The following is a 15,450-nucleotide window of genomic DNA, read 5'->3' on the forward strand; positions in this document are numbered from 1 at the left end:
AAACATTTCCTGCTGATAACTGTCTCGCTCCCCAAGCTTATCTTCCTGTGTGTGTTTGCTTTTGTTTGACAGTATTGAGCTACTTCAAATATCAGTGTACACACGCCAAGCAGGCTGTATCATCTGAGATACTTTTGCTCGCCAGATGCATAATTAATTACCAGGAATGTGCGGCATAAACACCAGAACCAGAGAGCAGCAATGACGACAACAACACAGTGATCAGAGAGAAACACACCCAGTCAGTGATGTTTGTATAACATGATATGAAACCACAGTGTTTCTTTATCCAAATAAGACATGTATATGAGAATATGTTGTGTCACAGGATGAAAAGTAACTGAACAGTGCCACCTTGTGTGCCAGAGAACCAGCATGTCTGTGCTTTTCTTCTTTTATCCCTTGAAGTTTTATTTTGAAATGAAAAAATTGGCAATTAATTAAGATGGTTGTAAATAGTGACAGAATAATAAGGATTCACATCTTTACCGCTTGTGGGCTATGACACAGTATAGCCTACATTTGTCTTCAAACTGACATTTGAAGTAAATAAATAGAGCCATGTTCCTGATGAATATTTGAAGTTTGAATTTATCTTGTTCACAGGAGCATGAAAGGCTAAAATAATAATAAAAAGATTAAAATATTAAAAAATTAAAAAGTTAAGAATACAAAATGTTTCTAGGTCTGTCTTCCAAACTTCCTTACATACTCCCCTTTTCCTTTTAACCATGGAGTTTTGCCCAAAATATTGTCAAGTCAGATCTCAAACACCCTTAAAATATGTTGTTCTTCTCTTTAAGCTATAAAACTAAATGTCAGATGTTTAATATCCTGAAGACTTTTTTAATAAAAAGTTATGTTAGAATTAGTTGTGTCAGAATTGCTATTGTGAATCGTCAGAGCAGCAACACTTCTTTCAAGTATGAAAAAAAAGTTTATTTATAACATACATCACTTTAGATGGCAACACTTTACTTGCTAAATTTAGCATTATAATCAGTATGAGCATGTAATAAATAGTGTATGTACACTGTAATGTGGTTGTAAGCAGTGTTTATTCATGTATTTATAACTACTGTGATTCCTGTGGAACAACAGATAATTAATGACAATATAGTCAAACACATTTATGTATTATCGACATTAAGCAGCCTAAATGTTTATGATGTATAGATTGCTTATAAATGCTTAACAGGGGAACTTAAAGATAAATATATTTTTCAGTTAGGGTATAGCCTACCCACGGGTTAGCAGGTCATTGTGACTGCGGTCAAATCAGGTTAAAAAAGGGTGATCACGTGTGCTCCATTGATCTGGTAACCAGTTTAGGTATGGTTTGTGAATTACAGTCACCCCCTCTTTCACCATGCTGTTTTATATAGAGGTTAAAATATTTCTGTATAAACTCTAGATTTAAATAAATCTGCCTTTACTGCTACTAACCAGTTTGATACATGTAAAAAAAAAAAACACCTATCGTCATGTTTTCAACTCATAAATTCTCCAGTTTTGTGTTTTACGTGAAGTACGTAACAGCATCAGTGGTCTGAGGACCTTCATCATCCTGCCCCCGCTCTCTCCTCTAAACAGAGGGTGAACTGTGCTGTGCCCCCCCTGGAGGAGGACAGCAGAACCACACCTGAACCGCTTTCTGTCCGGCTCAGGTCCGCTGGAATGTGAAGGAACTGTGGGCCAGTCTTCAGCCCTCGATTAATCCGCTTTCATTCCTACATTATTGCACATCTTATTTTTCACATCTTACTTTCAAGGGAACTTTTCCGGTTTTGTGAGTCGTGTTTCTATTTTTTTTTTTTTTTTAAAACAAAACAAAAAAAAAAAACACAATAATATTCCTGTGACGTTGTTTTGTTTATTAACTGACATTATCGACATTGTTGTTCACACAACAATTCTACTCTATTTTTCCCTGCTCCCCTTGTGTAGGTTACTACAGTGAATGAACTGGGGGATTTTTCAGATCGTTGCATCTATATGCCGACCGTGGAGTGATATCGCATTTAGATGGCGATCTAGCGCCGTGGACAGTTGCATCAGTTCCTGTGTGTGCGTGTAAATGGCTGTGCCGTGGCTGCTCCACGCTACTTTTTATTCCCAGGACGCAGAATAGTAATAAATCCTCCTCTGCCTGGAAAGGCTGTGATCATAATAAAGACGTCACCCTCCTGCTCGGGTTGGCTCAACCAAGCCAAGTGCGCAGCTATTTGTAAGCTACAACAACAACAACCACCACCAGCACCAGCACCAGCACCATGCCCGTGGATAACGTAGTGATTTCTCTGAGATCCCCCCGCCGACCGGAGACGATATCTGCGTCAGATCCATAGTAAATATTCAGCCTTTATTTGCTCCGGATCTCTCCGCGTAAAAAAAAAAAAAAAAAATTTACAGAAGGACTTGATCGCGTTGCAGGCTCTTGTTGCAACAAATAGGACGCCAGACGTGGATTTGAAGGTATTTAATAACTGCGACACTGGGTGTAGAGGTAGACGTGACCAGGGGTCCGCTAGAATAATGTGCTATCATTGTGGTTGCTCAGTGCGCACGTCTTTTAAAGTGTTCCACATTTAAATGGGTACTGGGTAGCTGTGTTTGCACGGCTCTGCAGCTACAGCACGTAGCGCACTTCATAGCTGTGGCTGAAACGTGTGCATGACTCCAGGAAAAAAAAAAAAAAAAAAAGGCACGGTAGCAGTTTCCTGAGCTCAGTTTTTTTTTTTTTTGCCTTCGTACTTATTTTCGATTGTGTTTTAGGTCAGACGGGGAAGTTGATGTTCACTAAGGTGATTGTGAAACACGTTAAAAACTGTACTACGCACTTTTTATGCTGCGCCTCGCAATGCTTTTTCTGAAGAGGCACGCCCACTCCCGAGCAGTGTGGACACCCCGTGCTGTCAAATCCACAGACGCTTCCTTTATTCACGCACACGGCGTCGGTTTGTTTGTCCACCGCTCGGTCAGGTGCAACACATGGTTAAGAGAAGCTACAGCCTGCCTTCCCTGAACAGTTTAAAGCACCTGTGTGGAACGATTTCTCTTTTTTTTTTTTTTTTTTTTTTTTTTTTTACATTAGATGCCAGTTTTGTTTTGCCAACAGAGGGGGGCACTCTTTCAAGTAGACTTCCAGTAAGAGTGAAAGGGGAAGTTTTATGTCTGTAAGAGACAGAGGGGGGGCTGGGGCATGTAGTACTCATTGCCTATGTAGTAAAAAGACTTAAATAGTAATTTAACAGCAAATTATAGAAAGGGACAAAGCGCATCATATCAAAATGTATCTATTATAAGCATACTAACACCTATTATTTGTATTATTGACAATTATTGTGATGGAATAGGTGTCAAAAACAGCCATAAATTCACCACACACTTTGTAAAGCCTTGTAGTGATGTTATTGAAAATCTGGCCCACATTCATCCTGTACTCCATATGCTTTGCCACATAGGATCTCTGGAGTCATGGAGGAAACAGCTGCTGCAGACCCAGCCCCTGGCACCGATGCTGCCCCGCCAACCCCAAGACCTCAGCCTTCCTCCTTTGCCCCCTCCCGCAGCCTGCTGGAGTGGAGACGGAGGGTCAAGTCTGAATACATGCGCCTTCGCCAGTTAAAACGCCTTAAAAAAGCAGAGGAGGTTAAGGTAGGTCGCCTCAGTTACTGACAGGTGTGCTAATAAATACATTAGTGGCTGTGTGCATGGTGTGGAGGGGGGAACTTGCGGGAGGTGTGTGTTTTATATGCAGCACTCACTGTGTATAAATGTTCCTAGCTGCATGTGTGACCTGCTCCTTGTTCTGTTTCTTTCCAGACCCTGTTCATGTCTAACAGACAGAAGATTGAGCAGCAGACAAATCTCCTGAACACAGAGTGGTCCAAGCTCAGGATCCAGTCCATCCCTTTGTCAACTTTTAGTGGACCTATGGCCACCAAGAAGGTGTGTGTGTGTGTGTGTGTGTGTGTGAGTGGTATGATGGTAATAATGTCCATTGCATCACAAAATCTCCAGCTCTGTCCTCATATTCCTGCCCCAGCTGCTCCGGCTCACCTGTCTATTATTATTATTATAGTGTGAATGTGTTCTCATGCCCATCATGTCGAGTCCTCTTCTCCAGCCCCAATGTTTTGCTCTGATTCCCACCTGGCTGTCAGGTGTGTTACTAAAATATCACAGGACAAAGTCGTGTGCCAGAAATGGTTCAAACTGCAGCCTAACAGTGGTCTGTGGCCCCTGGGGGAGCTCATGATATGAGCAGCCTGAGGGCATAACAACAACTCTCTCTCCCCATGTGCTCTCGGGCTCCGCTATATTGTGTTTACTTGTTTATTTTCCCTGTTGAGCAGCATGTGTATTAGATTATATAGATATAAAATGGTCCAACAATGCTGAGGATTGTTTTAGTGTCTGGTCAACCCCCATCCACGTATGCTTCTCTTACAGATGTGTACAGTGGAGTTTGGCTTCCCAGGATTCAAAGCTCAAGCCATCGCCATGAGGCCACTGTCAACAGTGGCAGGAATCCCCTTCATGTACTCGTGGTCGCCTCTGCAGCACAACTTCATGGTATGAAAGAAATCACATTGTGTTGTGGGTGACGCAGCGACAGTGTTGTTGCAGCTGCAGAGCACACATGTAGTATTTCACTGGTTTACCTGATTCTAATTTAGAAGATTTAATGTGATTCACTGGAGATGGACATATTCCCCTGTGAGCTGATTGAAATTTTTTGGCTCGTGGAACATCTGAACCAGTCATCAAGACACATCATCAAACTAAAAAGAGGACATTTTTTTCCCCTTTTTTCAAAATAGCTTTATTTTGAAAATACCTACTCTACATCTGCAAAAGGTGATGTGGTCACAAAACAGAAACAGTTTCACACACTGTTCTTGCTGCGCAACCTGGTTCACATTTATTTTGTTTCCAATCCATTTGTGCACGTTTGCCGGACTGTGAAATGCCCATAAGCAGGACCATGTGAACATTTTGTAAACTATTTGCAGCAGACTAGTGGTTGGTGCTTGTTGTTTTGACATATTCAGCCATAGCTCATCCAAAGTAACACAGGTGGACGTGCAGCATCAGAGAGTCACGTACCTGATGGGAGTTTTTGCGTCCTAGGTGGAAGATGAGACGTTCCTTCACAACATCCCCTACATGGGCGACGAGGTGCTGGAACAGGATGAGGCCTTCCTGGAGGAACTCATCGACAACTATGATGGCGTTCATGGTGACAGAGGTGCGCGTCCCATCAGAGATCCATTATCCAGTCTCTTATTTGATGCTAATCTCATTTAGCTCTACTTTTAATATTATTACATGGTAATGATGCAGCTGGAACACCTGTGGAAAAAAATGTTGAAGGTTTACTGTAAATATTAACATTTTGACTGTGTCCCAGAGGGTGGGTTCATCAGTGACGAGATCTTTAAAGAGCTGGTGGAGGCCTTGAGCCAGTACTCTGACTACGAGGAGGAGGAAGAGGAGGAAGCGGTGGCGGAGGCGGCGGGGAAGAAGGAGGAGGAAAGAGCGATGAGGAGGAGCTCGGTGGAGGGCTCAGAAGAGACCAAAGCTGGGGCTGTGGCGTTCATCAGGAGGAAGAGGAGGAGCACAACTGAGGGTGAGCAAGTCCTCAGCTGTTTGTTTGTGTCCTGTGAGAGAACAAGAGGGCTGCAGCGTGAACAAGGCCGCCACTGTTCTTCTCATGACACTGCACAGCTGCCACAAGGTCGCCCTGCCACAGCAGCTCTTGAGCTGGCATTGTTTACTTTAAAGCTTCCCCCTGTGTCCCTGCGTGAATACTGTGGTGTGTGTTTGTGTGTGTGTGTGTGTGTGTGTGTGTGTGTGAGAGGGAACCTGTTTATCCATGACACTGATATGGCCCTGCTCTAATGACAGAACCTAATGACCTCTTGTACCAGGCTTTATGCGAGACTGGGCTGTACACACACTCTGCCAACACTTAGTGAGAGTGAAATGGAAGCACACCTGGGCACACAGTCATTCAGCTACAGGTACACAAACACATGCATGGATGAAGGTCCCATGAATAAAAGCCTGTTCTCATTACATCACAATATTCACAGAGAAGTGTTTTCAGAGCGTGCCGTTCATAACTGGCCTTGAGAGCTGGGAAAACTTCTGTTGGATTGCAAAATGTTTAAAAGAACATATTACATAAGCTTTGTTTGTGAATCTGTATCAAAGCCTGATTTGTGTACAAAACAAACTGTGTCTCTCTCTCTCTGTCTCCCAAAGTGAGGGACTTGTGCAGCAGCAACAAGAAGATCCCCAATGACAAGATATTTACAGCCATCGCCTCTATGTTCCCCTACAAGGGCACCACGGAGGAGCTGAAGGAAAAGTAAGAAAAAGTGAAGTGAAACCCAGGGATCCATGTGCACAATGCTGAGCAGGCCGTTGCCTAGTGTTCACCATGGAGACGCGGGCTGTCAGGGAGGAAAGCAATAATGGTGGCTCCCTCTCAGGCTCTCTCTGGCTCAAAGGAGCAGTTGCATCAGCATCTGAAAGAGCTTTGCCTAGAAAGAAACATGTACAACTTTGCCTGACAGCAACTTCAAACGAGCATACTAATACTGAGGAACTACTAAATCTTCCCTGTCACCTCAACAGGTATAAGGACCTCTTGGAGCCCCCCGGCCCAGTGAAGCTGCCCCCTCTTTGCACCCCGAACCTGGATGGACCTTTCGCTAAGTCTGTGCAGCGGGAGCAGTCGTTACACTCCTTCCACACACTGTTCTGCAGGCGTTGCTTCAAATACGACTGTTTCCTCCACCGTAATGGCTTGATTTATGTTTACTATCGTTTCTCCTGCAAATTTATTTCCCTTTAAAATAGATACATACATTATGATCGTACTATACACAGAGTCAGAATATGTTTGTTTTCTGTTCGTAAAGCTTTTCATGCTTCACCCAATGTTTACAAGAGGAAGAGTAAGGAGATCCGCATGGAGACTGAACCATGCGGTGTAGACTGCTTTCTGTTACAGGTATGCCAAGCTCACAGTTATGCAACTTGTTCATGCCTTGTGTACAATGCAGTACTCTGTTGTTGTTTACCATCCCATGTGCTCTTCTGAAGAAAGGGGCTAAAGAGTTTGTGGATCAGAATATGTTACGGTCACAGAGGTCTCGGAGGCGACGGAGGCAGCAGCGTCCCACCAGCTCCGCCTGTCCTGGACCATCCGGGTCTGCTGAGGAAGGCAAAGAGGGTGACAGCGACCACGAGACTACCTCCTCCTCAGGTAGGACTTGGATCTTGGTGGAAGAGGGCTTGTTAGAGCATTTGCTAGATATTGTTTCTACTGAACAATTTTTACCTTTTTTTTTTTTTTTTTTTAGCTATTCTTAAGCACATGATTAATTCTGGCAATGCAAGTAAGGCTGTGCGCTCTGAATTTCCATACAGTATAGGCACAGTTATTTTTATGTGCTACTGAGACTCTGAGTCACTGTATGACTGTGCGAGTGGATGCACCATTTACCATAACTTCCCCCTAATTCCCCCCTTTCTGGAACACTGTCTGCTCCGACTCCAACTTCAGTACTCTTCAGAAAAGTGAAATTTGGCTGGAGATGATAGCTTTCATCTCTGACTCCACCACCCTCCCTCCATCCCCTCTCAATATAAGCTTTCTCTTGCCAAGCAAAATAAACCAACCATTAGTTTGCATGCTTTAGCCCCAACATAAACACTTTGTTCCCTCCCCCTCTTCCCCTACAGTGTTTTATCTCTCTTTTTGTCATTTCTATTGACATCTTCATGTGGAGAGGAGTGGGAGGGCTCTCAGGGTGTTGTTCCTCTCCATCAGTGCCTCACTGGAAGTCTCTGTTAGTTTTGGAGACCACTCACGCTTAGCGAATGACTCAGCAGACGCCCTCACACGTGTTGAGATAATGTGGAAAAAACAGATTGTTGAGCAGATTAATAAAGATACTCAGAGCTGGAGCATGCGGCCACAGCAATGCTGCATTCAGCCTGTTGCCAAGCAACATCCGGCTCTCTGCCTGGAGCTGTGGGTGTACAAGCATCAGTTCTGAACATATCCAAAAAGCTAAATCAAAGCCCATGGTCCCTTGTGCATATGTGTGCATCCAGATACACAAAAATTGCACCCAGAAACAATAATGTGTCTTTGTAGGTTTGAATTAACCATATTGGTGTGTGTGTGTGTGTGTGTGTGTGTGTGTGTGTGTGTGTGTGTGTGCGCGTGTGCAGTTAAAAAGCTGTCAAAAACCTTTTGCCAAGACCGAGTAATAGAAATGTGTTTGCATGTTTGTATATGAAGCAATCTTTCTCCCAAGAGTAGTTAGTCAGTAGTACTTAAGTGTTTTCCTGTGTGTATCTACGTGTGTGTGCGTTTGTCTTTGAGACAGAGGGGAATTCGCGGTGCCAGACTCCCACCAAGCTGCGTTCAGGGGATGATGACGGGGAGCAGCAGGCGTGTTGTGTGGTCCAGTGGAGCGGGGCCGAGGAGTCGCTGTTCAGGGTCCTACACGGCACGTACTTCAACAACTTCTGCTCCATCGCTCGCCTCATCGGTACCAAGAACTGCAAGGAGGTGAAATGTTTGCACATTTTACAGTGTTCCCATCTCAGCCTGTTTCCTCTGGCACCACAAGCAGAACATACTGCACCTACCTTCCTGTTTTCATTCACCATTTAAAACATTTAGTGTATTATTACTGACTAATAATGATTCATAGCACATAACAAAATATGGCTCAGATCTAAACAAATTCTGTTTTTTTAAGTTGCTAATACTCCACAGATTTAGCATTGGGCTCAGTTAACAGATTCACAATGGATAGTTGAAAAATCTGTGTCAGATGTCCTCTTTTTATTTCCATGCATTCCTCTTCCTTGTTAAAACTTGGTGCCTACATTACCCACAATGCAACTCAACTCCCGAAACTTCAGTCAGTGACTCAGGTGTGTTATGCTAGTAGCAGCTACTGTAGCCTCAAGTCACTGGCCTCGGGCAGAAATGAGGAGTGAGCTACAGAGGTCTGATGAGCTCATGTCTTTCTAACTCCACACCCCCAGATTTTTTAGTTCATTTTCAAACTTGCAGTCTTCAGACCCCAAGCAAAATTAACTCAAGTGACACCACTTTAGGCAAAGTCTTTGTGCAGCTCCATCTGGAGCCCCAAAAAAGCTCTATAGTACTTCCCAAGACCTGAAAACACACTTTGATGTGTAAGATCGGCGGAGTTCCCCCTTTAAAATACCAGATGCTGGAATGAGAAAGAAGCAGGAAGTGGATTTAAAAAAATGTAAACGCTTCAGTAGAGCAGAAAAGAAAAAAGCAATCACATAGAACAGTAGTGTAGAAAGAGATTGGCGAGGAATAGGAAATAGAAGCAAGATGATTTATGTGAAAGCACAAGCAGAAAAAGTACTGTGAAAACTGTGAGTTACAAGCTGTCTCAACTGTTGCTTACCAGCTATATTAGCTATGCAATCTAGTTTTATATGCCAAACAATGAACTATGACTAATACTTACTGACACTGATGCATAGTTGTTTTGAAATAACTCGCATTGCGGATTTCTGATGCATTTGCGTCAGTGCAAGTGTAATAACACATGCATCCTGTGCCTGTGGTTTTATGGTGTGGATAATTGGGCTGACTACAGAGAGAATGGCATGTGGCACCATAAACAGGGATGCTTACCAGATGTCATATACCCGTCATGATGCAGTTGCTCAGGTTCCCAGACACATGTAAATTGAGTCACTGTCATGTCGACTGTGGGTAGATAACATATTACAACTTTTTTTTTTAATTTATGGGCACAATGCACCCAGTAAAGAACAGGTAAAAGGAATTTTGATTTCTCTGAGACATGTTGAAGCAGCCTCACCCCTTTACATCCAGCTCTCACTGTGGCTCTTGTTTCACGGCTAGACGAGTCCAGAATCTGTACCGGCCTGTCTGTCACAGCCCTGTATCCAGAAGGCCCTGCCCACCGCTTAATCGAGTGGAAATGCTAAAACCAGCTGCATCATTATGTATGTCTGTGTCCTAGCGAAGAGGCCAAATCCCAGTTTTGGCAGCCGAAGGTGGTTGAGTGTGTGTGTGTGTGTGTATATGTGTGTGTGTGTGTGTGTGTGTGTGTGCGCGCGCAGATGTATGTGTTTGTTTGGCCTCTGCGGTGGTGGTTTTGATAGCAGATGATGGGGGGGTTGGGGGGTGGTTTTGGTGGCGTAATCGAGGCAATGTGCTTTTCAGCTTGAGCAGCACTCCATTACACAACATCATAGTGAGGATGAAGAGAACAGAATTTCTTCACAGCCGTGTACATTGGGGATACATTTTTCCACGTATTGTTGTTGTTCATGTGGTTTTCCATCTCCCCCAGGTGTATGAGTTCGCAGTGAAGGAGGTCCTGATCCATCGTGTTCCTTTGGAGGATGGAGGCATCTCGCCCCAAAAGAAGAAGAGGAAACACAGGCAGGATATCACCAGTTATTCTCCCTCTCTTGCCCACCCTTTGCTGAATGATGGAAACATGATCTCTTTCATAAGGGAGCTTGGCCTACAGTGAAACTGAATAGATGAAGGTTAAAATAAATGAAGTCATCCAGATAAAAATGTGTTCCCGCACTGCTGCATTAGTTTATCTTCCTGTCACATCAGAAAATTAGCCACTTAATAATCCATGAGCAGTGAATTGGTGTGGAACAAGTGAGATGAGCTTTTAACAACAGCCCTTTTTCTTGTGTTTGTTTGCTGTGGCAGGTTATGGGCAAAGATTCAGCTAAAGAAAGGTACGTTCTTGCCACAATGAGACTATCACTACACCCTGCCCTCTGAAATACAATACAGCTTACTGTGCCAGTCTGATGGCTTTGTCCTCTGTTGCTCCAGATAATTCATCCAATCAGGTGTACAACTACCAACCATGTGACCACCCTGACCATCCTTGCGACAGCTCCTGCCCGTGTGTGATGACCCAGAATTTCTGTGAGAAGTTCTGTCAGTGCGAGCACGAGTGTGAGTGTCACCTTCCTCATTCACCTGTGCCACCAACCTCAGCACTGTATGCTCTCTTCTTCCTTTACACGAGCAGTAACACAAAAGTAGCCTGCTCTGCCTGTGAAGCCAAAAGAAAATTGTTTGTCACCACATTTTCCACTGCAGGCTCGCGGTAGCTTTAAAGCATTTTTTTTGCCAGGCCACAATAGAGCAGGGCAGCAGAATGGAAAATGATTCTGCAGTGCTCTGGCAGCAGTCAGAGGAGAAGCTGTCCTCTGGCGGGGATAGGTGGGTGTCTGTTTAACGCAGAGCTGTGTTCACAATGAGGCATTTGCTGCAGCAGCAATGGCCCAAAACTGTGTTTTCCAAAATGGCCACATGGTGGAGGAATGCATTTTGTATTTTGCCCTCTGGAGAGTTTACACCAGAGGAAGAGGATAAGACGAAGTAAACATTTTGCTATGGTTTGGAAAAAAGATGGTTTTGCCTCATTTGTTCATCAGTTGCGGTTCAGTCACCTTCCCTCCCTCTCCTCCTCCTCCTTACCCGACTGTTACCTCGCCTTTTCCCGTAGCAGGGGAGAGCTGGGGCCAAACAGGAAGCAGCCCTCGGTTTGCACATGTGTGTGCTCTAAAGACTTGGAGGGCAATCAAAGGGATGTGACAGGCTCTGTGCCTGATATACAACATCATCTCCAACATCAGTATGAGTCAGGCTGCTCCAGCTAAACAGTGTTTGATGATACAGACACATAAAACCCACACAGGCTCAGAATGGGAGCTTAAAACAGCATGACAGGGAAGACAAGAGCTGCTGCCTGGAGCTCTTGTTTTGGACAGTTTTCCCTAAGCAGAGGCTGCTGGAAAGACATTTTGGTTATTCCTGCCTGATCCTTCCGTTCTTCTGCCCAGAGGGTGTTATGTTTCACCCTGCAAAATTGCAGTTGAGCATATCTGCCAGCAGAGGTCTCCAATGAGCTTCTCAGCATATCTCTGCCATTGAGCTTCCATGCTGCAGCTGCATTTTGAGATGGAATTATTTATCATAATCTTATTGTGTTCTGCCAAGTTATGTAATGTCTTATATTTCTGCATCGCCGCGTGCTGTTTCTCCATAAACCCTCTCAGCGTGTTCCCCCCTCTGAGCAGCTGTGTGTCTAAATGTTTTCCAGGCCAGAACCGCTTCCCAGGCTGCAGGTGTAAGACTCAGTGTAACACTAAACAGTGTCCCTGCTACCTGGCTGTGAGGGAGTGTGACCCAGATCTGTGCATGACCTGCGGGGCTGCGGACCACTGGGACAGCAAGGTGGTCTCCTGCAAGAACTGCAGCATCCAGAGAGGCCTAAAAAAGGTACACAAAGACACCTAGAGGTCTCAGGAGTATATTTGTGATCTGTTAATGGGGTTTAGATCACTCATATGGTACTTCCCCTTTAGCACTTGCTGCTGGCTCCATCGGATGTCGCTGGGTGGGGCACCTTCATCAAAGAGCCTGTTCAGAAGAATGAGTTCATCTCAGAATACTGCGGAGAGGCACGTCTACACATTTTACTGTCAACAGATTAAAATGATTCGGTTAATGAGCTTCCAGCTTGATTGAAGTTTTGTACTTGTATGTGTTTAATGTTTGTGTGTGTGCATTTGCGTATGAACAGCTGATCTCTCAGGATGAAGCAGACCGACGCGGCAGGATCTATGACAAATACATGTCTAGCTTCCTTTTCAACTTAAACAATGGCAAGTATCCCCCACCTTTGACATTATCTGCTGGCCATTCCACTGTCACAGTATATTAAGTTATTCTTGATATACTCTGTGTGTATGTCTCTCAGTAGACTTTGTTGTGGATGCCACACGAAAGGGGAACAAAATCCGCTTTGCAAATCATTCAGTTAATCCCAACTGCTACGCGAAAGGTAAAACTGACTCAGCTGTTCTGCCGTGAAGTCTAATGTGTAATGTCTAAAAGCAGCGTTTGGTTGGCTGAAGTTTTGTTTGCTGCCGTTACAGTGGTAATGGTGAACGGAGACCATCGCATTGGTATCTTTGCCAAACGAGCTATCCTGCAAGGAGAGGAGCTCTTCTTCGACTACAGGTAGAGTCACAGGCCTTTTTGTGACTCTCCATCAGCTTCAAAGTAAAATAAAAAAGAAAAGACAAGGCCTCTGTATATTGTAACTTAATAACTGGATTTTTTTAGATACTGTGTACTAAGACTCTCTACTTCATCTTCCTCCCACAGATACAGCCAGGCCGATGCCCTCAAATATGTGGGGATAGAGAGGGAGGTAGACATGACTTAGCTGCACCTGCTGCCTACCTCCATAACCTGCCCTTAACTCCTCAGCCACCCACTAACGCTTCTGTCCCTCTCTGCAGCGTCACATCTAGCTGACAGGTTTTCCATGAACAGTCACTGTCTCTGCCCTCTCCGCTGCACTTCCAAAAATAGAAAGTCCCTCCGTGCTGTTTGCAGGTGCTGCAGCTCTGCAGACTCACCGCACCACCTCCTTCAGTGACAGCCGTCAGCTCTCCCCTCCTCATCTGTCCGAACCCACCCACCCACCTATCTGCAAAGCCTGTGTACACCAAGCTTATGAAACTGAACTATTTAAAGTGGAAATACTATTAATCCACATCGCACATTGTTTTTGTTTTTTTCTTTTGTTCCATCTTTTTCAAAGCAAAGAGGCTGCGATACAGTGTGTTACTCTCTCAGTAGTTTTGTTACTGTACTCATAGACCGGCTTTTTTTTTTTCATTACGTAATGCAAGCTTTTACATCATACCTAATAATGATCAGTCAAATGCATGTTCTGTCTCTTGGATAAACAAACCATGAAACATGTTAGCCACAGCATTAGCTTCAGTCAGATGCTGCCCCGCTCTGGGCAGTCACTCAGTATTGTAGTGTGATGTTACCCTCTGGTTGCTCTGTGAACCGTCTGAGTGGCTAGCGTCACCTTCACATCTCTATGGTAAAAATAAGTTATTGTGCATTTATATCATTGTTCTGCAAAAAAAAAAGGAAAAAAAATAGGCAACCAGACGAGAAACCGACTGACTGAATGTAACCCGTAGACGATGGTGAAGAGATCTCATCCCTCCTTTGTGGTTTTACACGTTAACCCATTCCGTTGGTACTCTTGAACAACATACATGCACACCAAACATTTCTCATTGTGTTTACATGATCCTGAATAATTCATAAATGAACGAGTCACAGAGTATATGTCTTCCTTTAAGAATCGTACAAGTGCCAAATGTTTCCACACAGGAAAAAGGCTGACACAGTGTGGATGTGTTGCATAATAAACAGGTGTGTTAAAGGTAACTTTTGCAAGGTTATGGCGATGGGAAAAAAAACAAAATTATCAGTGTATGACCAAATATTAAAGTCCCCCACATGTGAATGTATAAATATCATTTATCATCTTTTTTTTTTTTTATATGTCCAGATTTGTTAGACACTCTGTTTTTCATTTATAAAACATTAAAGCCCACTTTGAAATGAGATCTTTCTCAGTAGAGATGAACAAAATGGAGTTTACTGCTATGTACAGTGTATGCCTATAAAAATAAAACTTTAACTTTATACATTAAAAAATGCTGCACTGGTCCTTATGTGTTAACTGTAAACCATTGCTGAGATAAAGCCTGTCAGCTGAAACAACACAGTAACAGTTTCTTTCAAGCGTCTTTTATTGAGGTGACAGGTTGGCTTTGCCTTGATTCACACAGTAATGGTCATTTACAGTGAAAGTATTACAAAACAAAAATTGAGCGAGTACTGAAGAACAAGAGAAAAGAAAAAAACCCTAAATTTCAGTGTGGTCACAAACACAACTGTAATCGTCGTTTCTGGTACTTGTTGCAGAAGGATTCAGTTTGATGGTGCGGAGAAAAGTCTAACCTGGTGGAACCCGCCCACTCCACACTCTGGTGTTTTATCATCTGATTTCATTCATATATCACTGTTGACCGGGCATCTGCTGATTTATATTAAGGGATGTTAGAAAGTCTTAAGGCTTGTATGGGTACTAAAATCTTATAATAGGTGTTATTATTTCTGCCCCTTTGAATATGCTTTTTCTATTAATCTTTAATGTTTAATCCACCAAGCATTAAACAGCACTCAATATGCCTCACATTTTGTGGAATCAGCAGATACCCTGTCTGAGCTAACAACATCCTGCTGGTCTGCTCCCTCTACTGGCCATTTTAATCCCTGTTCCCCACACCCTTGCCTCCATTATTAGGAAGCAGGCTGGACACTTCCATGGTTCAGTGTGTTTGTAATATCACATATAAACACCACAGAGGAGCCACACTGAGCTTCACCCAGGCCGGGCCTTGTTTCTGTCTCATTTACTACCGTTGGTGCACTATAATAAGTGAGTTGGCATCAGTGCACTTTTTAAAACATTTTTT

The 15,450-nt window shown here is 43.7% G+C and overlaps 1 protein-coding gene across 11 annotated transcripts; it reads left to right on the forward strand.

The window, feature by feature from the left end:
- Window positions 1-1,656: 1,656 nt before the first annotated feature.
- Window positions 1,657-14,626, forward strand: ezh1 (enhancer of zeste 1 polycomb repressive complex 2 subunit). 11 transcript variants are annotated; one of them, XM_071471470.1, is made up of 20 exons: window positions 1,657-1,789; window positions 3,465-3,657; window positions 3,826-3,951; window positions 4,456-4,578; window positions 5,137-5,254; window positions 5,417-5,635; window positions 6,274-6,379; window positions 6,649-6,812; window positions 6,936-7,027; window positions 7,120-7,282; window positions 8,415-8,599; window positions 10,404-10,495; window positions 10,784-10,812; window positions 10,913-11,038; window positions 12,192-12,370; window positions 12,457-12,552; window positions 12,675-12,756; window positions 12,852-12,935; window positions 13,030-13,114; window positions 13,262-14,626. In XM_071471470.1, the coding sequence occupies exons 2-20, from the start codon at window positions 3,478-3,480 to the stop codon at window positions 13,320-13,322; spliced, it is 2,310 nt and encodes a 769-aa protein (XP_071327571.1). In that variant the 5' UTR covers window positions 1,657-1,789; window positions 3,465-3,477; the 3' UTR covers window positions 13,323-14,626. The 11 variants fall into 11 exon arrangements, with proteins under 11 accessions (XP_071327571.1, XP_071327574.1, XP_071327570.1 ...); XM_071471473.1 differs by having other exon boundaries at window positions 12,855-12,935; XM_071471469.1 differs by lacking the exon at window positions 1,657-1,789 and adding an exon at window positions 1,830-2,227.
- The last annotated feature ends 824 nt before the right edge of the window (window positions 14,627-15,450 follow it).

Source organism: Trachinotus anak, unplaced genomic scaffold (assembly GCF_046630095.1).
Source record: "Trachinotus anak isolate AG129_WGS33_773 ecotype Australia unplaced genomic scaffold, CSIRO_AGI_Tana_v1 ptg000003l, whole genome shotgun sequence".
NCBI lineage: Eukaryota > Metazoa > Chordata > Actinopteri > Carangiformes > Carangidae > Trachinotus > Trachinotus anak.